General features: G+C 36.1%; 2 protein-coding genes, 1 long non-coding RNA gene and 2 other non-coding genes across 13 annotated transcripts in view; 4 read left to right on the top strand and 1 right to left on the bottom strand.

Annotated features, from left to right (window-relative positions):
- Positions 1-2371: 2371 nt before the first annotated feature.
- Positions 2372-7350, top strand: rpl37 (ribosomal protein L37). Its single transcript, NM_001002069.4, is given in 4 exon segments — positions 2372-2400; positions 4984-5119; positions 5856-5940; positions 7098-7350. Coding segments are annotated over 4 exon segments (294 nt in total). The 5' UTR covers positions 2372-2397; the 3' UTR covers positions 7168-7350.
- Positions 5700-5778, top strand: LOC137488891 (small nucleolar RNA SNORD72). Its single transcript, XR_015520952.1, has one exon. It is a non-coding gene; the product is annotated as a small nucleolar RNA SNORD72 (small nucleolar RNA).
- Positions 6857-6934, top strand: LOC137488890 (small nucleolar RNA SNORD72). Its single transcript, XR_015520951.1, has one exon. It is a non-coding gene; the product is annotated as a small nucleolar RNA SNORD72 (small nucleolar RNA).
- A 101-nt stretch (positions 7351-7451) lies between the features above and the next one.
- On the bottom strand, positions 7452-14022 carry hwa (huluwa). 2 transcript variants are annotated; one of them, NM_001423776.1, is given in 3 exon segments: positions 7452-8088; positions 10774-10960; positions 13170-14022. In NM_001423776.1, coding segments are annotated over 3 exon segments (885 nt in total). In that variant the 5' UTR covers positions 13701-14022; the 3' UTR covers positions 7452-7921.
- LOC141379962 (uncharacterized) overlaps positions 13183-24959 on the top strand; it is a 49528-nt gene continuing 37751 nt past the window's right edge. For 6 of the 8 annotated variants that reach the window (XR_015519899.1, XR_015519895.1, XR_015519891.1 and 3 more), the window contains exons 1-2: positions 13183-13660; positions 24533-24617. This is a non-coding gene — a long non-coding RNA (uncharacterized LOC141379962). Of the gene's footprint in view, positions 13900-24532; positions 24618-24959 lie in introns of all 8 variants that reach the window. The other 2 variants (XR_015519892.1, XR_015519893.1) reach the window with 2 other exon arrangements.

The raw sequence follows: 24959 nt of genomic DNA, 5'->3' as shown, positions 1-24959 counted from the left end.
TCTTAATATCTTAATATCTTAATTTAAGATATTGCTTCTTACCAATAAAGCTTTAAACAATCTAGCTCCTGTTTATCCAACCAACATTATGTCTCGCTACAATCTGACTCGCTTTTTAAGATCTCAAAACTCAGGGCTTCTAATAGTACCTAGAATAGCAAAGTCGAGTAAAGGAGGTTAAGCCTCATTTATGGCTCTTAAACTCTGGAATAGCCTTCAAATAATGTCAAAGGCTCAGACACACTCTCCCAATTCAAAACTATATTAAAGACCTATCTTTTTAGTAAAGCTTACAGTGCCCCACACAGGTTTTTGCATCTCATTTATATATACACTATGAACAGCAGCTACGCTAATTTCCTCCTGGGGATACTTATCCTGAGGCCCTCAGACTATGCAGTTCCACTGATTGATTCAAGACCAGTGATGAGATGATCCCAAGGTTTCCATAATCCTGGACCAGGCCGTATCCTGAGCAGCTGCTGTGGAGTGGAGAGCATGAGACTGATTCCTGTGATGCTCCAGGGACAGACAAGTCTTCGCTGAGGTCCAGCATTCTTTAGCCTCTGGCGCCCAGACTGCAGCTCTGCAAAAAACGTTTGCCCATAGGAGAAATGATTCTGCCCAACTGAGCCTGGTTTCTCTCGAGGATTTTTAATTCTTCACTTTTGGCAATTGGTGAAGTTTTTTCCTCGCCACTGTAGCCACTGGCTTGCATAGTTCCAGATCTGTAGAGCTGTGCATCAATAGATTTGCTCTTCAGTGTTTAGACTCTCAGCAGTGATTATTAAACCACACTGAACTGAGCTAAACTGAACTGAACTTAAACACTGAAAACTGAGCTACACTGTTTTAATTTACTATGATCTTCTATGTGAAGCTGCTTTGACACAATTTACATTGTAAAAGCGTGAATATCCATTGTGAATATTAATGGAAAAAAGTCAACAGACCAACTGAAATTCCCAAGCTCTCTGAATTTATAAATCTTAGTTATGAGATTGTGTAGCTAAAATTTGTATTTATTATTCTATGATTCAATTTCTAAAATAAAAAAACACATACATTCATTTTCTTTTCAGCTTTAGTTCTTTTAATAATTTTATTTAGCATATGTTTTATGCAGCGGATGCTCTTCCAGCTACAACCCATCACTGGGAAACACCCACACACTCTCATTCACACACATACACAACAAACAATTTACCCTACCCAATTCACCTATACCACATGTCTTTGGACTTTGGACCCCACGCCAACACAGGGAGAACATGCAGACTCCACACAGAAATGCCAACTGACCCAGACGAGGCTCGAACCAGCAACCTTCATGCTGTGAGACGACAGTGCCAACCACTGCGGCACTGCGTCACCCAAAATTGACATCTAGACAACGGATTACAAATGTTTTAGCCCCAACTAATACACAGACACACACATTCACCCTCACACATTCTTTTAAAATGATTAGCATTTTTACTTTGCCGTTTTATTGACTCCCTAATAATGTCATTTGCCTTATTAGTAAAAGATAATTGGGATTTTTATATCATATTTTTGTGAATTACAAATACACACACCTGGCCAATCATAGAAACGGCACCTCAAATAACCCTTGCTTTGTCTTGCTTTGACATCAGAAGATTGCGGCAGCCTATGAAGGTCATTTTGTTTTATGTCCCATGCAGGGACGGTCGGAGTCCAGACATTTTTGTCAGCTCTGTAATTTATGATGGTTGCCTGTGGTGATTGTGAGCCGTTACTGTTTAAAAACCATTAATAAAAGACAAGGAAATAAATCAATGTTTTATTTTTAAACACTGTTTTATTTTTTATGATTAAATTAAGTTAATTATAATGACTACATAAAACCCTATCAAAGAGACAGCTCACCAAAAAAATGTACATACTCTCCCTGAAGTGGTTCCAAACATTTTTGAGTTTCTTTATTCGGTAGAATACACAATAAGATATTTTGAAAGCTACTATGGAAGTCAATGGTTACAGCTTTCTTCAAAATATTCTTCAAAAAAGCGTTCTCAAGAAAATAAGTAAAAGGCGAGAAAATATTGACTTAATTTTCAATTTTGTGTGAACTGTCCCTTCAACTTTCCATCTGTTTAATTTCGGACACTTAGGACTGATAAAATATTAGTAAATGTTTATATATGTATCACAGCTTCCACTTTATCAATATCACCTATGATCTAGATAAACCAGCAAATTAACCAGTGATAAAACGTTTTTTAGTCGTCGTCGTTCATCAACTTATGGATGCAGAAGCCTGCAGTAACAGTATGGGGACATTTATAGTCGTTACACCAAAAGCGCGCCGGTGGTGTTTTAATGGTACACCAGCGTCTTTTCCGGTCTCTTTCGAATCAGCTCTGAGGAAAGATGGTGAGTTTCTCAGCGCCTTGCCCTCAAAATCCTCTAACATCTGGTTCATAATTTGTTTTAAAATACTGTACCTTTATTAATATCACAACCATATGTATTCGGTTTTCAATATTATATGTTATGATTGTAGCTCTTTAGGTTTTGAGTGTTATTGATGATCTTTTAAAATAAGCTAGCATGTCGCTTAGCCTCCCCGTTCATTTACTGGCGAGCTCGCGAAAACATACCGGGTCGCTATTACATCTTCAGTGTTTAAATGAACGGTTAACACGCAAAATTGAGACTTGATGAATATGAGAGCGTCTGAATTCGTTAATTAATCTAACACCATCATTATGAAGTGAATTGTGTGGCTAATGCTACGTTCGTCGTACGAGTAATTGAGGTAAAGTTGGTTTTATATTTTCACATTCGTTCATGTAATTGTCTCTATATTGTTTTTACCACCCTAATTTGAATATGCGGTCAGAATTATCATGCAAGTATGACTTTAAAACAACATTAGCACTATCTAACTGACTGTAAACATGGTTGTTTTTTGATAATCATTGACTGCTAATATGATTTCCCTATTCAGAATTTGTAAAGAATACTTTTCTCAAATCATATTATTAAGGAGAATGTCTGAATACCCGACTATAAAACCAACTTTACCTCTATGTACGAGTAACAGTTATGCTTGCAAACATTTCAAGAGCCTGGTAAACTATTCAAATATAATCGTAATGTTTACTACAAATGAAGATTTGCTTGGCATAGCCTCAGCCTGTTTTTTTTTACTAACTTGCTGCAAATTACCATCATCACCAAGAGTCAAATGGGATAAATTGAAAACTAAACACTGCTAACGTTATATATGAATGCTGCCATTTATAATGCTACATTTTTTTAATATTACCTTTCATGCAGTGTGTAATGTAAATTGACATGCAAAGTTTTCAAATCATAGTGCACAACTAATAAAGTTATGGTCTCCTGTCAATTAGTTCTTAACTGCCTGATTGAAGTCATTTATTTGCGTTATAATAATAAAAATAAGTGACTAAATGAGTTTTCTGATTTATATATGTTTGTCTGCAAACATCAGAACCTGTATTCTAGTACAAACATAGGAAGTCAGTTTTTAGTTGCCAGCTAATTTTATTTATTAATGTTAATGATTACCAATGAAGAATTGCATAATATTATCCTCAGCCTGTGCCTTTTTTAATACAGCAACTCGCCAACAGATAAATAAAATAAAAAACACTGCTATATGAATGCTCCCATTTATAATTCTTAATTTTTGAATATACCGTTCATGCAGTGTGTAATGTAAATTGGTATGCAAAGTTTTTAAATCATAGTGCACAACAAATGAAGCCTCGAATTAATTCACTGCCTCGTTATTTTAATTGCGTAATATTAAAATAAATGGTTAAACGATTTTTCTGATCTATATATTCTTGTCTGCAAACATGCTTCAGAGCCTGTTAAACTATTTTAGTATAAGCTTATGAATTCAGTTTCTAGTTGCCTGCTAAATGTTTACTACTAATGAAGATTTGCTTTGCATCATATCCTCAGCCTGTTTAAGTACAGCAAAAAAATAAAATAAAAAATTATATGAATGCTGCTATTTATAATGCTCAATTTTTAAATATTGCCTATCATGCGTTAATGTAAATTGGCAAAGTTTTTAAATCATAGTGCACAACAAATAAACATAATGGTCTCCTGACAGAGTTAATTCTTAACCGTCTGAATAACATGTCAGTATTGCAAATCTACATTAAGCGGTATCAAATTATGATTATGGTAGTTTGTGGTTTTCATTGATTGTCTTTAAACAGTACTTTTACCTTCTTGTCTCAAACACCCTCACCAACTTACCTTTGCATAAAGTAGCTTAAAATTGTGGTAAAGTTGTTTTTCTCTTCGCACTTAATTTTACTTCATTCATTTTTTTTAAACAGTGACAACTTGTTTAACTTTGAATATTCGATCTGAAATCGCTGTGCTCTCATAGTGGGAAAATGGAACAAAATCTTGCAGCACATTTATAAACGCAACACTGATGACGCATGTCTCCAATTCTTCCACTTGTTTTAATTACGGTTGGCAACACAACATGGGGTATTCGAAGCTATCATGCATTTTAATAAAGTTATTATTAGTTATTATTATAATTGGTTCGAACTAAGGGTTTTCCATCAATTGATAAACTCAAAAGATGTAATGTTGTACGGGCCGGTACAGGCATCCAGTCTCCACGCTGGCTCCACAAGGATCTCATGTGCGTGACGTTGCTTCAACTTCTTTTCAAACAGGAAGAACGAATTTGTTCGAAATAATGCAAAAACAACCGCTTTTAAGTAAAAGATCTGTGTCCTAATAGTGTTTTTAGCAACGTTGGACATATACACGTCTGTCAACACCTCCAAAAATGTGTTTTGGTGTTTCGTAGCCCTTTAAGGAGAAACCACGAATTTGAGAATGTAAAAACCAACTTCTCCTCAATTTCTTTAAATGCATCATTTCAGGACTTTTTCCTTAATTTATGTACATAAAACTTAAATTTCATGAATTTCTTTCCTATTCCAGACGAAGGGTACGTCGTCTTTCGGTAAGCGTCGTAATAAGACGCACACTCTGTGCCGCCGCTGTGGATCCAAGGCTTATCATCTGCAGAAATCCACCTGCGGCAAGTGTGGATACCCTGCCAAGCGCAAGAGAAAGTGTAAGTGTCCCTGTGTTCAGGTTAAAGAGTTTGGGTGCCCATCCTCGTTCTAGCCTAGCAGATTTAAGGAGCCCAAATTGGTGAAATTTTTAAACAGGCCTACGTTTTTAGACTGAATTTTAGGGCTGCACAGTACTAGAAAAAATATACAATACCTATTATTTACTAAAAGTCATTTATTTGTGCAATGATGTTACACTTTTTTTTTTTTTTACCTAATTTTAATTCAGACTTTAAAAAAAAATCTGTTGAGGTGTAAAGATTTAGTCTATAAACATTTAGTGAAAACATCAGCAGGTATTCTGCTATTTATTCTCTGTTGTCTTTTTCATCATCTTGAATCCCACCATTAGTGTTTACCTTCAGCTTTGGGCTGCTTCAGCCAATAGCAAAGCAGAAACTACTGTGATGGCGGGGATAAAGATAGTAAGGCTCATCTGATAGGTCAAATTTAGATAGACAACCACTAGATATATTTTAATAAATAAATCAAGTCTGCAATATATTGCATGTACTATCGCAATAAAATATTGTGCTGATTGTGCAGCCCTACTCAATTTATAAGAAACCTGGCATTAAAAGCTTACCAGTGATGTGCAAAAATAAATGTCTGAACAAATGAGTGTCCAGTGATAACTGATTTTGAACTGAGGTAAGCCTGAGGTGTGCCTGAACAGAAGCTGGACATGAGTCTTCTGTCATTCGTTTAAAGTTTAATGATTGGTTTTGTTTGTAGACAACTGGAGCGCTAAGGCTAAGAGACGTAGCACCACAGGAACCGGCCGCATGAGACACATGAAGGTTGTTTTCCGCAGGTTCAGGTGAGTAATGTTGTGGTCTGATCAGATTTTCATGTTTTTGAGTCTTTGTTTTGACTTGGAAGAAATGCAAGAACATTTAAGACTACACAAATTGATTAAACTCAATATATTCCAGTTTTTTTTCCCTCAATAACTTTTTAAAGTTATGATACTGTTGAAATTATTACCTTTTTGTGATTGTTAATGACACTAAGGAGCTCTTAGTTGTTTTGTAAGAATAAAGATTATTTTTTCAAACTTTGGTCTACTTTTGATGTCTAATTGAGTTGAAAAGTTGATTAAGGGCACAATTACGTTAAACAGAAAAACAATTGTTTTTTATTTTTATTTGTAATCTAAAAGAGAGTTCTTACAATTAAAATAAGTTTGATAACTTAGTGGTTTGAAATTTTGGCAAATAAAGTACTAAACATTTTAATGCATTTAGAGGATTAAAAGTTTTTCTGCATTTTTTTTTAAAACCAGTCTTTATAATAATTTTTATATAAATTCCTGCCATTGAAATGTGTTTTTTAGCATGTTATTCTTTGATGCTGTGACGTTCAAACTGTTGCTGGATGATTTAGTTGAATCAAATCCCACACAAGACTTTCCAAAAGGAAAAGAGAAACCATTTTGTGTCTAATGCAAGAATATTTTAACTGTAAAACACTTTAATGTATATTTTTCAACTATATTAGACAGATTTTCTGACAAACATTAAATGGAAATGTTTAAAAAGGAGTCTTCTGTAATACTTTTACAATATTTATACTGTATATAACTTTTTATTGTCATCTTTTTTCTAAACATTTTGTAAATTACATGTTGAATTTTAGGTGTTAATTTTGTCATGAATATACCCAGTGCAGCATTAAAACGCATAAATTAATGTAATCAACTACACGCCCAAATCTCAAGTTAGCATCTGTAACATGGCTTGCCAGTGATGTTCAAAAATAAATGTCTGAACAAATGACTGTCCAGTGATAACAGATTTGTACTGAGGTAAGCCTGATTCGTAGATTGGCTTTTGTTAGGAAAGCCTTTACTGTTATTAGAGTCTTAAACGCATTTCTCCAATCTTGCTCATGGTTTTTTTTTTACCATCTTTAGGACCATTGAAATGTATCTGCGCGTGATGTTTTGTTGACAAGTCTGTTTTCTGTGCATTTCAGAAATGGATTCCGTGAGGGAACTGTTCCCAAACCCCGTCGGGCAGCAGTGGCTGCGTCCAGCTCCTCATAACGTGTTTCCAATAAAAAGTGACGTTTGAAATGTCTGTCTGAATACCTTAATTTTTTTTATATTAATATTCGGAAAAAAGCTCCTAGCACTTCACAATGCAAACTAAAGTCTTGATTTGAAAATGGTTTTATAATAAATCTAGTTTATTAAGTATCTCCTATAGCTTCATTGTCTTTTAAAAGATCATTATCCATTTGGTCAATATTTACCACCCCAAATGTCCTCTTTACATACAGTTTGCTTTAGATATAACATTGGTTACACCACAATAAAAAAAGCAATCATTTATTTTAAAACTTTATTATTCAATTCAGGCACAATCTAAATACTTTTTTTCATACAAAAGTGTGAGTCAACCAGCCTTTTCTAAACACCTCAGTAACTCCATGCTGAGAATCACGTGACAAACATATATAAATAACAAACAGTGAGAGGTAAAGTGTGAGACAAACACTGTGAAAGTGGTCTGAAGTGACGAGGCCAACTGTGGAGTGATTCTGTAATGCAAATTATTAAACAGAACAAACCTGTTAGGAGTTGCTGCAGAAGTAAGCTGTGATCGTTAACTTTTTAATACATGAAGTGTGTACTGTGAAGATGTGATGTGTTGCAGTTAAAACGGCAAGTGAACATTTCATAAGTGCACTGAAGCCAGAAAGATTAAATCCAGACTCAGCTCAACGAGTTCTAGAGTGAGAAAGGCTGAATCGAGTCTCGTTCTGGAGTTCTTCAGGATCTCTATGGAGAATGAGCTCTAGACCCAGTACTGTTTAGTGGTGATTGGGGGTGCTTGGGGTCTGTGTTTTGGGACGTGGTTCTGGGTGACGTAACTTGGGTCGTAGTAATCCCATTCTAGAGCGGACGCCCAGGCTGAGCCCGGAAATCCATCACTATCCATAGAGAGGATACGGAGAGAAACACCTAAATGAACAATTGGAAGAATACAAAGAATGGAAAAACTCTTAAGCAAACAGTTATAAATATATATTTTAAATGGTCAAGTATGATCATATAAATACATACAAAAAATATAATGTAACTGAAGAAATAAAGCCTCATGCTATCAGAACAATTACATTCATTAACAGTGACTACTAAAAACACTTTAATATACAAGCTAGGCCAGTGTTTCTCAACCATGTTCTTGGAGGACCACCAGCTCTGAACTCTTGTCTTAACGAAGTGTGCCACAGGCCTGCTTTTGGATGATGCTCCCAGCTATTAGATCGCTGGCTTCAGTAGAAGTCATAAACCCCACCGCCTCAGTTTAATAAACGAGGATTGAGCCCAAATACAAAAATGAATCACACTTGCAATAAAAAATAAAAAAAAATTACCGAAAGATGGTTCTGGTCAATGAAGTCACTGGTTATTATGCTGATATAGGTGCAGGTCTTCATTTGGTCTAGAGTATCGGTTTAATATCGGGCCAATGATTCAGATTTTTACTTGCTCTAGCAAAATTTTCACTGGCCCCACCCACAAAATAAGAATAATTAATGGCTATTTTTATCCACATTTTAAATAATGTGTCAAAAGTAATGTCTGTAAATCTAGAATTTAAATATTTAAAAATGTTAATAAATGTAAAATGAGCAAAATTGTAAGTGTGGAAAATATGCAGGTATTTTGTTGCAGTTAAAAAAAAAAATTTTAACAAAAGGTGGCTGACTTGCCAAACTAACGGCAAATTATGCAAAACATTACTTAATTTTTTTTGTCATGTTCCCATGTAAACGTCTGCTTCCAAGACGTTACAAACCCATTTTCTTTTACCCTTATAGCTTGATGTTGCCGTCACTTCAATGTACTGGTTGTTACCAAGTTACAGGGAAAAAAATAGCATGCTCAAAACATCAAATCAGATAAGAGAAACCAAATGGCAATATGGTAGCATTTAAAGACTTAAAAGCACAAAATTAATAATGCACACAATTGACAAATCGTAGCAGGGCATAAAACTTCTGTGACAAGGCAGCACTGTTTCAATTGGGGCATTAATGATCCTGTCTACTGTCCCAAGCGTCTCTCATGGTAGCCCCAAGCCTTCAGGGAATCCTTATTGTTGAGCCCTGAGTATAATTTCAGCCAGTAATTTAATGGGCCGTATCATTGTGATTGACAGTTTCTCAAAACAGACCGTCAGAGCTTCAGGAAGAGCTTGAAGTGTTGTTATTCGATTTCTTTGTTATTTTACCATGATAAAATAAGTTGTTCAGCAGTAAACTATACTTTCTGACCTACAGTGTTGGTAGAACACTGCTTATTCTGTGAAGTGAGGGCTTTATTAGTTTGCTGATACACGCCTAACCTAGCCATGACGGGGAAATTACAGGTGATCGCTATGTAATTTTCTTTATGGGTCTGGAATAATAATTAAGAAGACAAAACTAATGTTAGCTGATCTCCACATTGATCTCCTGTAACGTTAATTTATCTTGATTTAAAGGACGTCTCTAACATTGAGTTTTGGCATGTTATTGAGTTAATCTACTGAATTCGCTGCTATAAAATATTAATGTTCCTGATTCAGATCACCAGCAGAGACTGAAAGACCTGTAATGGGTGTGACAAACAAAGGTGACATCCAAAACATGCAGTGTTAGTGGTCCTTTGGGAACATGGTTGAGAACCACTGAGCTAAGCTATTCATTGTAGGCTGCCAAGTATTTATGCATGCCAACTTAATCTGCAAAGCGATTTTAGAGTACATCCCAATTCATTTACCTATTGGGGGAAATGACTAAAAATAATAAACGGCAGAAAATATTTGTTTATTTGATGAGTAAATGTTTATGACTGGATAAATATAGTATAATAAAATACTAGTTTGCAACATAACGCTTGAGCAAATAAGATTTCAATGGCTGCACCCATTCTTATGTGAAAAAAACATCAATATGCATGGTGACAATGTGTATAATGAATATAAAATTGTTAGATTTGGTTGGAAACTATAAAAGACATACCATAATATTTAGATTATTCGGTGCTAAAATGTTTACCAATCTTAAAAACGGTATGTACTGCTTAATAGTTAAGAGATATAGCAATTAATTGCAGGCATCGTTGGAATTTCTGGAGTATTGTGTAATTTAGAAATGTCTCTTCCAGATATTGGAAGTCTGAAAATATTTTCTTCCCCAAGTCATGGAATATGAATTTTTTGTGTGTTATGGTTTGGACATTTTCCAGCTCCATTTCATTTCTTTCATGCTCATCAACAGGCAATGACTTGAGTCAGACGCAGGGACTATCTGTTAATTAAAGCTGCCGTGTCAGGATATTACACACTTTGTCTGCTTTGGCTTCAAAATGAGAACTTTGGGTGTTAAAACAATAGGTGACAGAAAAGCTAAATGTAACGTTTGTAAAACTGCTATCAAGCTATTAAATATGGGTGAGGCAGTGGTAAATTATTCAGTGTTGATATAGTGACTAGAATTTCATATTCAAGCCAAAACCATTTTAAAATGATGAGACCATCCATTATAAGTCATGGAAATTCAGCACTTTAGTCAGGGAGTTGAATCACTGCATGTACTTTTAAGAAAATGCTTTGAACTTTTGGAGTCTTAATTCATTCATAGGAATCAGCAAACTGACCTGCACTGGCTCCAAAGTCACTGTCCAGTCCAGACCCTCTAGCCGAGGAGCTGGATGATACCACATAACAGGAGTTCTCCTGTGGGATGATGCTGGCGGACTCGCACTCCACATGGATCTTATCCAGAGACGTGCTCTCCAGCTCCATGGTGCTGCTTCTACGCAGGGAAGTCATCGGCACTGAGAACTGGAACCAGTAAGATCGATTTTCAAGTTACTATGTGAAACACCTGAATGATAACACTTCTAAATCAAGCCACATTTCATCTAGAACTAATCTCACACTCAAAATCAAAAAATCTTATGCATGTACAATTGTGTTGGCCGAAAAGTAGAATTATGTGACTAGTTTAAACAGAACTGTTGCATATATTTACAGTATTTGTGGCAAGTATTGTAAGTAGCCAACTAAAAATGGTAATTCCTTTAATTTTCAATGAAAAAGTAATTTAATTACAGGAATTAGTTCTTATTCTTGTTTATGTAAAGGACTTTGAATTGCCACTGTCTATGAAATGTGCTATATAAATAAACTTGCCTTGCCTAGTTAACTTGTATGTACACTCTTAAACAGAGTTGCATTAAACCAGCCTTGCATAAAATGGACAAACCCAACAGTCAAGTTTAAACTAAATGTAATGCACAGGGTGGGCCGTTTATATGGATACACCTTACTAAAATGGGAATTTTTGGTGATATTAACGTCCTGTTTGTGGCACATTAGTATATTTGAGGGGGCAAACTTCTCAAGATGGGTGGTGACCATGGTGGCCATTTTGAAGTCGGCCATCTTGGATCCAATTTTTGTTTTTTTCAATAGGAAGAGGGTCATTTGACACATCAAACTTATTGGGAATTTCACAAGAAAAGCAATGGTGTGCTTGTTTTTAATGTACTTTATTCTTTCATAAGTTATTCACAAGTTACTGACCACTAATAAAATGTGTTTAATGTGTGGCCCATCGTGTTGGATTGTCAATGCAAGCCTCTTCTCCCACTCTTCACACACTGATAGCAACACTGCAGGAGAAATGCCAGCACAGGCTTCCAGTATCCGTAGTTTCAGATGCTGCACATCTTGTACACCACTATCTTGTACCTGCACTATCTTCACACCATAGGCAATTGCCTTCAGATGACCCCCAAAGATAAAAGTCTAGATCGGGAGGCCTTGGGGCTAATTTAATAGATTAATAATAATTTAATTTAATAATCTAAAACTAATAGTTTTTTTTTTTTTACATTTTTAGACTGTATCTCTGCACAGGACGTTTGGCCAGAGGAGAAATGGCTGTGCCCTACTGAGCCTGGTTTCTCTCAAGGGTTTTTTTTCCCTTCACTTTTGTCAATTGGTGAAGTTTTGTTCCTCGCCACAGGCTTGCTTGGTTTGGGACTTGTGGAGCTGCACAGTGTTTGGACTTTCAGCAGTGAAAATTAAATCACACTGGCTCAAACCATCGACCTTCTTGCTGTGAGGCGACAGTGCTACCCATTGCGCTGCCGGCTTTCAAAACTATTTCAGTTAATTTTATGCATTAGGCAGCGTCTGATTTTAGAGCAATTTTTTGCTTTCTCTGAGCTCTTCGGCACTGCTTTTACTTTTTTACGGTCCATCTCTGACAATTAGCTTGTGTTGCACTTACTGTTTGTTAGACATTCTTGTCAGATTTTGATTACATCCGCTTAACCTCTAATTGGGTCGGCCCCTCTCGAAACCAGCTGGCTATTGCAGATTGGGCCAATGATTAACATTTATTATTATTATTACTATCATCATCATCATAATATTCACATCTTGCAAGAGATAAAAGCTGCCTACATGCAAAAACAATACATATAAAAATAAAAAATAGTATACCGGCACACATTTTAAAAATGGTCCAGCCTTTCTGGCATTTGCCAAATTTTCCAGATGGCCAGTCCGCCCCTGATTGAATTGCATTAAAAATGTCTGAATATTTTTCAAAAATTTTGACAATTTTAAGGTTTTTGAAATAATTATCAAATGTGCATTGTTATTATTGTTCAATATTTAAATATAATTTGTTAAATCAACATTTTTTTCAATAGTAAAGCTACAATTATAGAAATAACACCATGAACAGTTTTTGTTTTAAAAATTTAACTCAAACACTTTCAAGGACTTATGTTTGTTTTTTTTAAGTACTTTCCAGGCATTGAATAATTGTGTCTAAAATGTAGGCCTACTTTCAAGAAGCATGGGAACACTCTATTTAGAATTTACAAAAAATACTATTACTGAAATTATCTATTTAGAATTTACAAAAATACTATCACTGAAATTTTTAGCCTATGGAAAAAGTCCAAATGTGCGAATATAAAACCAACTTTTCCCCAAATAAAAACTGAATATTAATGACATATTAGGACCCTACCCCATTTGGAGTCACTCGAAGTACTGGTGAGTTCGGCGGTACAGTGTTGACCCGCTCCATGTCCGAATCACTGGACTGGACCAGAACCGGAGCGCTGGTCCTCCAGTGCGGCACGCGCAATGACTCTGACCCGGCGTAGGTGGCCCCGTCCGGGCGTAGAAACATGGCGCGCTGCCCGGTGGCCCGTCTCTCTGCGGAGGAGGTCAGGGATGAAGTGATGGGTGGCGCGAGCATTGGCACCGAAACCGAAACATAATTAGTCTTTCTGTTCGGAGCAACCGGAGGCTCGTCAGAGAACCGGGTGATCCTCTGGCGGGTGGAATATGAAGAGTGCATGAGCGACATCTCGGACCCGTATCGGTCTCTCTTTCTCCGGGTCATCCGGAACAGTTTGTAGCCCACAAACAAACAATTTAGCAGCAGGAGCAGCAGCACGCATGGGATGAGCACCAGGATCAGCAGCGCCAAACTGGACACCGGGAGGCCCTCAGGTAAGTTTGATGAGGGCACAGCCGATCCCAGCTGCGACATTTCATCACAAATCAAAGATAAAACAATGATTTTGACGTCTGCTTTATTTTCACCTGTGGTTATTAATGTTAGTTTATGTAAAATAGTAAGTATAAAATCACTAAAACTGAGCAAAGTCGACAGTTGAGTCGCAGCTGCGCTCCATTTACATCAATTAATTTCTGGCAGGAGCGTGGAGAGATTCCTGGCTTTTCACCGGGTGAGTTTACAACAGTTTTGATTTTAGGTTCTTACCTCGTTTATCTGGATGTCTTCGGTGTGTAAAGTCGACTATTTTTGTTGGCAAGCCCTCAAAATCGTAATGAAAATCAGTATGTAAAAGTATTATGTAGAAAAGTCGCGCTACTTTTATGAGGACTTGTCTTGGCTAAAGGTTGTGACTTCTGACTGGAAATTAAAATATAATTACATTGGATATTCTGAGAATTTTTGAGGAAATATCAAGTAGTGATGAATGTAAGGTAATGAAGGTTAAATATGAATGTATTGTAGCAGACTTGTATTTATTTTTAGCCAATATCGTGGGCTACCACTGGATGTCGCCAGGAGCCACTTTGGTTTGTAAACAAAACATTTTCAGCCTGTTCAAAAAGCAAACTGTCTTATTTTAATTCCCTAAATTATTTTTACATTAAATAAAAGTAAGTCATAAAATTCAGAAACCATGATTTGTAACTAATATTTGTTGATTTTTTGAGAGCCACGCAACTGGTTCTGTTTTTAAAAATCTGTTTTTGCTCCACACACACATGCGTCAACATTTGAAGTGGATCAAAATTTTTCAAAATTACGACAAGAATGGGTGTTACCAAAGTGCGAATTACACCCTACTGAAAAAACAGCTTAAACCAGCCTAGGCTAGTTGACTAGTTTTAGAGGGGTTTTGGCCACTCCAGGGCTGGTTTCAAGCCATTTCCAGCCTGGTCTTAGCTGATTAGGCTGTGAGATGACCAGCTTAAACCAGGCTAGTCAAGCTGGTTCTAGCTGGTCGTTTTCCAGCCTGACCAGCTAAGACCAGGCTGGAAATGGCTGGAAATCAGCCTGGGAGTGGCCAAAAACCCTCTAAAACCAGCCTGGTCAACCAGCTAAAGCCAGCCAACCAGCTTAGCCTGGTTTAAGCAGTTTTTTTCAGTAGGGACGGGTGGTTTGGGGGAATTGACACCCCAAATTAACACTTGATCCCCCCTGAAGAATGTCAAAACAAGATATATGGGGTTGAGGGGTGGTCCGCCCTTTAATATTAAGAAATCGCTTTCTCTGACCTCTGATCAATATCTTAAATATTAATAATTAAAAATGTATAATATATATAAACAATTGACCCTCCCATAACGGTTTATACCATTGTGAATGCATAATCGTGCCAATGAATCAATGCTAGGAAAATATTATCTGAAACTGGCAGTTCTAGAGCACAGATAGACATCTTAAGTAGTCACAAAACATGTTTCTTGTAAAATAGGTATTATATCTGCATATAGCCTAAGAAAAGGAAAATTCCACATAATTTGTATAGTTTGACCTACAGTAACCTCTAAAATAGTCAGTAAATATCCTTCAAAACACTGAAAACATATACATTTTATTAATAAATTAGATTAATAAAATATCATCAATGTACCCCGATCATCAAAGTGTAATCTGCACACTGGATATTAATCACAAGTTTTAAGAAAACTTTAAATAAATGTTCTGATCCACTTTAAATGCTGACAATAGATCGGGATAAAACAATGATTTAAATAAAATCAATAGGAAAATTCAGAGAGTGATTGAGGAAATATCATTTGATGACAGTATAAGGCATTATTTTATTATGTATTTTATTGAGTGTAAATGTTATGTATTTTATTGAGTGTATTTTATTGAGTGTAAATTAAGTGTAAATTAAGTAAATTTAAACTTTATTAAGTTACATTTTTATTAAGTATAGATTTTAACGTATTTATTATTTAATATTTGCACAATTAAAATTGCACATATTCATTGCACTAGATTGCAATAATTCTTTTTGAATTGTACATACCCACTGTACATATACATTTGTAATTATGTTCATATCTATCTGCATTCTTCTGATTATTAATAGCAACCTGTACATATATTCATCTATTGTAAATCTCTGTGCATAATACCACCTGTGTATAATGTTGATGGTACATCCATCTGTAAATATCACCATAGTTTTTCTATTATTGCACTTTAAAACTTACAGTATGTCCTGCACTTGCTGCTATTGCCAGGGTTCATACGATCATGGAAAACCTAGAAAAGTCACGGAATTTTGACATGCCATTTTTCAGGCCTGAAAAGGTTTTGGCAAACCAGAAAGGCCCACAAAGTTTTGGAAAGATTGTGGACATTAGTTTAACTAATATCTGTAAACTTGTATATAGGTAAGTTCTCTTTACTTATTTTCTGCCTTTGGCCAAAAGCATGGTCTTACATTGTGGATGCTGTGTAAGCATTCATTCATTCATTCATTCATTCATTCATTCACTCATTTTCCTTTGGCTTAGTCTTAATTTCAGAGATGCCGTCAGGGATGAATCGCCATGTGTACGCATTCATTCATTCATATTCTTGTCGGCTTAGTCCTTTATTAATCCGGGGTTGCCACAGTGGAATGAACCGCCAACTTATCCAGCAAGTTTTTATGCAGCGGATGCCCTTCCAGCTGCAACCCATCTGTGGGAAACAGAATCCACACACACACATTCACACACACACAGACACACACACAACGGACAATTTAGCGAACGCAGGGAGAACATGCAAACTCCACACAGAAACGCCAACTGAGCCGATGTGTAAGCATTATTGAAATGAATTTTTACTTTCAATAGAATTATAAAATAAATACAAACTAAAGAGATTGTTTTATGATATGCTGTAATAAATTTAAACATGCATTGGTTTTCTTATTATTTACGATGTATATATGTAGACATACCTGAAACATTAGGTCATGAAAATTTACTTGAAAGTCCTGGAAATGTCATGGAATTTTAGTAGTAAAAATGTGTATGAACAATGTATTGCACTCCTGGTTAGACCTAAACTGCATTCTGTTGCCTTGTTCATGTGTAATGACAATTAAGTTGAATCTAATCTAATTTTATACTACAATTATTTCTTTCACATAGATAGATATCTCGAATGTGCCAAAAAAGAAACCTGAAAATGTAAAAAGCTAAAGCTATAATATTAGTTCATATTGTAACATAGGCTAATTGTTAGATCTCACATTCAGAAAATATTTGTTTCGGTCTCACCATGTTGTTGATTCCTGTGGCCGTCAGATGGCAGTATAGCCCAGTTGTTAAGCTTGTGTTGTCTTCTGTTTGCCTCTGCTTTATGTAAATTAATGCAATCACAAACACAGAACATGCTTGGTCTTTGAAGCCATTACATCAATATTTAAAATGGGAAGGAAACCTTGATTTCTGTAGTCTTGAGGCCCTTTAGATGCTCTCTTAAGTGCTTACAATTACATCCATTCATTTTGCAGGCACATTAATATAAAGGCGGTTTACACATGAGTAATAAATCCACAGAGAATATTCCACTTAAGAAGCATGAATGCACAATTGCTGTAGGTGTTCTGAAATGTCAAGAATTGCCCACTTTTACATCAAAAAACAGCATTTTTATACACAAGGAGAAGGTAATTAGACAATAAAATGATTTTCTTGGTGACCAATTTTCAATCCAGCAAGTTAAAATGGGAGGTTTTATTTCAGATCCCAGCTCCCCAGGGTTGTGTTTAATCTTCGTTATTTATTTCATATACAAATTCTTGTATGAGTTCATTTTAAAATAGAAATAAGGTCCACTGTAAGGACCACCCAGTTGGCCCAATAAAAGTGTTGACTGGTGGATGAGGGTTCAATGCCTGTTCGGTCTTTCCAGTGCACAATGTTGATTTACTTAAAATTTAACTCGTATCTGACCATTTTGAATATAAGGTGGTTGCGAATATTAATATATTTGTCTTTCGCTTTATCTGACTCCAATCTTAAAACATTAAGAAGATTAAATCAATATATAATTTAGATGAATGTTTGAACCTTTTGTCTTCACTCGTAACTATGATTTGTTCATTCGGGTGCTCATGTCGCTCAGAGGAATCGCCCTGGCCGATGGCGTCCCTCACGGTCACACTCTTGTCAGTCTTGATTATTAAACAGAGGTAAATGACTAATACTTTTAGATGACCACTCCCATTCTTGCTCATTCTAAAGTATTTTTAATAAACGGGGCTTGACATTAACTTTTTTGATCACCAGCCACCGTGGCCAGTAGATTTCCAGTTACTAGCCACTCCAGTTACTAGCCACTTGCCATTTTCGCCAGCCACAATTTTGTTGTTAGGATATATTTTATTTGCATAAATCTGACTTTGGCATGCTAAAATTACTTTATTTAAATTATGTGTAATGTCCATGTGCCTCCTCAGTCATTTAACTTTTTTGTATGTTGTAACCTTGATCAATAGGCATGGGCAAATGGGTTGTGGTTTCATAGTGTCGCATTGCAATTAGTTTTATTTCACTTTTCAGGCCTCAACACTAGGGATCTACCATTTTTTCCTTTGGCCACACTAAACTAATTATTTCCTTGCCACAAACTTTAAATAATGGATCAAAACAAGCAAAATATAACTTTTTATTCAACTACAATGTTCTTAAAAACAATTGACATTAAAAAAATAATAATTCTCATGTAAAGTTGAAACCAGAAGTTTAAATACACTATAAAAAGGCACAAAACCAGATGTTAATGTGACTAAACTTTTTCTCTTTTAGGTAAGTTATAATTATCAAATTGATTTCTTTTATGCTTAATAGCAGAATAATGAGAGAGATATTTTTGGAGAAATTGTTAAAACTTTTCCTGAAAGTCAAGTTTACATATAATAAGATTATTCTGCCTCTGAAAAAGCTCTGATGATGGTGTCAATGTTTTGGAAGTTTCTGATTGGCTAATTGACAACATTTGAGTTAATTGGAGGCACAACTGTAGAATAGCATTTAGGGAAAACCTCAAACACACTGCTTCTCTGTGTGACAACATGGGAAAATCAACAAGACAGCATCAACAAAAACAAATTACAATTTGCTAAATTAAACTGGGAAAAAGAGTAATGTTTGGAGACATGCCCTGTGGTCTGATGGAACTAAGATTAAACTGTTTGGCCATAATGAGCAGTGTGACATTTGGAGGACAAAGGAGAAAGCTTACAAGCCTAGCAACACCATCCCAACTGTGAAGTATGGGGGCGGAAGCATCATGTTGTGGGGCTGTTTTGCTGCAGGAGGGACTGGTCCACTTCACAGCATAGATGGCATCATAAAGAACATTATGTAGAAATACTGAAGCAACATCTCAGGACATCAGCCAGGAAACATGGGTCTTACAAATAGACCATGGCTCTAAGCATACTGCAAAATTAGTTAAAATGTGCTTTAAGGACAACAGAGTGAATGTTTTGGAGTGGCTATCACAAAGCCCTGAGCTCAATCCTATAGAAAATTTGCAGGCAGAGTTGAAAAGCTTGTGTGAGCCTACAAATCTGACTCAGTTACACCAATTCTTTCAGGAGGAATGGGTCAAAAACTATTGTGAGAAGCTTGTGGAAAGATACTTAAAACGTTTGACCAGTTTAAAGTTTAAAAGCAAAGTTTAAATAATATCAAGAAAATGTATGTAAACTTTTGACTGTCTAGAAATTAATTTTAAAAATCTCAAAAAAATCTTTCATTATTCTGGCATTTAGCAAATGTAAATTATTTAGGTAATCCTAACAGACATAAAATAATAAACGTTTAGTATGATTTACCATCGGACATTTTAAAAAAGTAGTTATGTTCCTTTATTTTTAGAATGTATGTAAACTTCTGGTTTTAATTGTATGTATCTAGAACTATACACAATAGTCTGTCCAGGCTAATGGTCCTAGCCAACAAGTTACTATACTATAGATAAATGGAGAGTTAATGTCCTATTAAAGCAATGTTATTGTAAAGGATGATAATTAAACCATATAAAAAATAAAAAAAAATGTTAGCAAAAAAAAAAAGCCAGGAAAAAACATTATGTGTGCAATAATAAAAAGAATGATCACACACCCAGGGTTAACGTTAGGCTCATTAATAATCTGTTTAAAGAATGGTTAAAGTGAAAGCAGCAACCACTGCTGCTTACAAAAAAACTTGAGCTCTTGAATGTAGCATCACTGTGCATGCAAGAGCACTTTCCAGTCTATTTAAAGGGAACCGATCACACCAGTTGCGTTTTCATGCACACCACTTTTAACCACTCGTGCGCATCACATCAGATCAGCAGTTGTGCGACACTGACGTCAGTGAGCCAGGATCGCCTGTATCACCGTGCGCTTGATCATCCTCTCATTCGGTATTCACCTGCTTTCTTTTGCTCGCACGAAGCAGTCGTGCTGCTTCTCGATTCCAAGATCACATTTGCACACATATTGATAAACGGTCTCAAACTAAAATTCTAATCTTTAGTGACAAAGCAGCACTGGCGATTTAAGAATGATTTTCAACCAGTCAAAGTGGCTAATGTGTCGTCTAACCCGTCTAACAGCTGAAATCTACCTGCATTTGGCGGCTGTAAATGATTGTACAGTATGCAGATGATACTTCTTGACTTCTTTTTAGACCAATGTGAAAATTCAAACCTTCTCCGAAATATTCCCAAAACTAAGGAAATGGTTATTGATTTTAGAGAGAGAGCGCACAAAGCAAAACTAATCCCACATTAAATAATGGGGAGCAAATTCAGTTAGTAACAAATGATAAATATTTGGGTGTGTTGTTGGACAATAAACTTAAGGTTTTTTATGGACTGACTGTATAAGCGAAAAAGTGTTAACAGAGAATGTATTTAAAGAAACTGTTGTCTTTTAATGTTGACAACATGTTGGTCATGTGCTTTTATCGATAATATTGCGACGTTTTGTGTGACCTGTTGGTATGGAAATGCTTATAAGGCCCAGAAGAGGTCACTGAGGAAGGTAGTAACAAGTTGTTCGGAGTAAAATTAAGTGAAGTTTTACAAACTAATTTCGAGAGGAGCACGTGATATGATTGACTGCAGCTGGCCACCCATCTACATTTGTTAGTTAGCCAATCAGATCTATCCTAACTCACTATAAGTAGCCTAGCTAGATTTACTCCCTTATCTTCGTTTTCCGAAGAAACCCCCCATCCATCCCTTTCTCCTCCTTTCCTCCTTTACTATAGGGGAGTTCTCGAGAACCACCTGATCTCGTACTCCCCTCACATGCTCTATGGACCTGGCGGGAGCCCTGGGCTCAACTATTTCCGAGCTCAGGGTTCTCTCCCGGGACAGCATGCCAAACCTGCTAACAGTTGTCAAGCAATATCTAAGTGTGAACTCTTGAAAGCATATTGATAGTATACAACAGTGGGTCTCAAACTGTGGTACGTGTCCTTCTAGTGGTACGCTGAGGAATCTAATTTGTCATGTGTACATGCTACATATATTTCAAAATTTATAAAAAATGATTTATATACGAATATATGATGAAATATAGCCTATATTTCTGAGTTCCAGGCAACATTTCCTGGTGTTGATGAGTCTGCTACTATATGGCAATACTTTTTACATTTATTTAATTTTTATTTAAGTACAGGATTTTTATTTTTTTTTTTTAAGAACAGTAACCTACTATTTTTAACTTTAAAAAGAGCATTTCAATTTAAATGTTGAGTTTTTTTTGTTTGTTTGTTTGTCTGTTTGTTTGTTTTTACAAATAAGCACAGTACAGTGTTATTGTTCAGACTATTTATAATGTTTAAAGTGACTGACAATAATAAATATTCTCAATAGTAGGATTTATTCTGCCACATTTTTGAACTGTGCAGAGCTGTAGCTGCTTTACTGGGCCTACTACACTACTGTATTTCAATACTGCTCTGTATGGTGGTACTTGGAGAGACAATTGTTTTCTGAGGTGGTACTTGATGAAAAAAGTTTGAGAACCACTGGTATACAAAGTACTGAATAAGGCTATTCTGATTGTCAATGATGAGAGACATCCTTTATCATAATTGTTAACGATATTGTGGTCGACGATATTGTGTTCCTAGATAAGTAAGAAATAGGACAAAATGATAATTTATTCCTCAAGCAATTAAGTTTTTAAATTCCTCCTCTCTCTGTTGCAATTGATGGCTAGTGGACTGGATAATTATTTAGAGTAGGAGTACTATGTTTTTTAAATGATTTATTTCGATAAATGTCAAATGTGAAATGTCAGATATCTTTGTGAGTGTATGCTGCAAATGAAATTTTCCTACGGGGACAAATAAAGTTGAAAAACTAACTAATTTTATATAATAAATGATATAACAGTGGATTTTCTCTTTGGAAATAAATGCAAACGTTACACTTCAGATATAGGCTTTTTTAGTTTTGCAAGGAAATAAGTAGGACATCGCTCTGCTAAAAGCAGTCATTTTGACCCTTAGTAAGTGTAAGTGTCATTTTAAGCTGTGATTATGACTCATGGGCCTCAAACGCGGCTGTGACTGACACAAGACAATGTTCTTCTCGCTCAGACGGTTCATATATTTGCACATTTCCTGTGAAACCCAGTCTGTTGTGCTTGAGAGGAACATTTCCAAATAATTCCTTTCAAACACAGTGTGCTTTCAGAAAGAAAGGGTGTGAAAACTGCACATTTGCTAGGACAGAATCCTCCTTGTTCACTTTGTACATTATTTAGCCCAAAAGCAATTATTCTGGTGTTTTGAAGAGACTGTTGAATGCTTGATTCTGATTGGCTGATGAATATTTTAAGGTATGCACAGATAAACTACACAGATACGGTAGTTCCAGGCAGATTTTGACCCATGTTAGCAGTTTGACAAGAAAAACCTGATCAATGTGTTGAAATGCATATCTACACAATTTTACTTGGGTGAAAAATGAACCAATTATGCAACATCTCATAGACCTGATGTGATTTGTTAAAATTCTGACTTAATGGATCACTCCTATGATCTGTATATATATATATATATATATATATATATATATGTGTGTGTGTGTGTGTGTGTGTGTGTGTGTGTATATATGTGTGTGTGTGTGTGTGTGTGTGTATATGTATGTATGTATGTATGTATGTATGTATGTATGTATGTATATATATATATATATATATATATATATATATATATATATATATATATATATATATATGTATGTATGTATGTGTGTGTGTGTGTGTGTGTGTGTGTGTGTGTGTGTGTGTGTGTGTGTGTGTGTGTGTGTGTATGTGTGTGTGTATATATACACACACACACACACACACACACACAGGAGAATGTGCTGTTTTCTGTATGTTTTGTTTTTACACTTTACACAAACTATTGTATGTTATGTCACATACTCTTAGTTTACTATTAACATCTTAAAGGACGTAACACATGGCCTCAGGTGTGCATTATTTCCTGAAAAATGAACACGGGGAGAACATGCAAACTCCACACAGAAACGCCAACTGGCCTAGCTGAGGCTCGAACAGGCCCGGATTGGCTAATCGGGAGATTAATTGTTTTTTGGCCGCGAGGGCCGGTGTCCCTAGCTGCTCGCACTCTCAGCAGTTGCACTTTTTTCCATTTATTTGTTTATTTGACCATAACCTCACTCTTTTTATTCGTTATTTTGCCGCAGCTCCGCTCTTTTTATTTATATTCTCGCAGCCCCGTGAGCAAAATGCAGCCTGCTGCTCCCCCTTCCACCCCAAACAGCCGCACCTTAGTGAATATTAATTAATATTAATGAATATTACACCTGCTCAATGAAAATCAGATGATTCACTACATTAATAAATCTGACAAAACGATCAGAAATCTAAAAAGGTAGGGTAATAAATGAGTAGACATCAATAGCAGCAGATAACAAAGCAGTGCTTAACAGCGCCATTGTGGTCTAGTGGTTAGCATGTTATGATACGACGCCGCCGATCTGTGTTCGAACTTCACCAGAGTATAATTTTTTTTTTCATTTTCAGTGTTAAGACAGTAAAATACTGTTTGGGTTACTTATGTAGGGGTACATATTTTATTTATTTGTGTGACGACCATTACAAAGGACTGGATATCTGTAAAGACTTAATGTTCTCATATTTATGAAAGACATTTGAAGTTCTAAAGCAGCTGTGTCCTTGATAAAGACGTGTTAGTGTCATTAGAAACTGAATTGGAAATGACGTTATTTTAATATAGTCAATCGTCGACTGAGGTGGGCCGGTCTAAGGCTTGAAACTCCAGAGCTAAAAAGGAGTCCCACTCCGGCCCTGGGCTCGAACCAGCAACCGTCTTGCTGTGAGGCGACAGCGATATCACTACACCACTGCGCTGCCCGGTTTGTTGATTATTAGAAAATAATGCAAAGAAAAAATGCAAATGCATAACCCAACACTGAGAAACACCCATACACACTCTCACACACACCCATACAGTACGGCCAATTAAACTGATCCAATTGACCTATAGTGCATGTCTTGTGGGGGAAACCGGAGCACCCAGAGGAACACGGGAAATTCCACACAGAAATGCCAACTGACCCAGCCAGGACTCGAACCAGAGACCTTCTTGCTGTGAGGCTGAGCCACCGAAATATTTTTAGAAGAATTCAAATTTCACAGGTCTAAAAACTGACATCTATTATTCGTCATGCACCAATTGAATGGATTCAATGCTTGGGTGTTAATTTGCATCACACAATCAAAACCACAAGCGTTAATATGGAGTTTATTTTCTCTTTGCTGTTTGCAGATCTCAGAGAAGAAGATCTTTCAATAGACGCCGAAAACCCAGATGCAGGGATTTGCTGTTGTACAGACACAGAAGCATCACCGAGGTCAGGCAGTGTTGTGTAATGGAGCTTGCTTTGCTTTTTATAATGCATCCAGTAGTGTTCACTAAGGCTTTAAGTTTGGCCAGGACTTTCCTTTTATAGTCTTCACATTGAGCACAGGGGCATTTCCAACTGACTTAAAAAAGAAAACTCTTGGATGTGCTTTTGATTAGTTTTTCCTCTGGAGCGCTTTGTGCTATACAAGTAAAGTTACTATTTTTATCTTCAGAAAGGAGTGGGGGAATATACTGAAGGCTTTGAAACTGTGAAAGCATGCTGATTAAATATTAAAAGGCTGAAGCTTTATGGTAGCTGCCGACTTTAATCAGCCGTGCCACTGCATGG

This window comes from Danio rerio, chromosome 21 (genome assembly GCF_052040795.2).
Source record: "Danio rerio strain M-AB ecotype USA chromosome 21, GRCz13ab, whole genome shotgun sequence".
Lineage (NCBI taxonomy): Eukaryota > Metazoa > Chordata > Actinopteri > Cypriniformes > Danionidae > Danio > Danio rerio.
The sequence above is the reverse complement of the archived record's forward strand: the minus strand, read 5'-3'. Positions and strand labels throughout refer to the sequence as shown.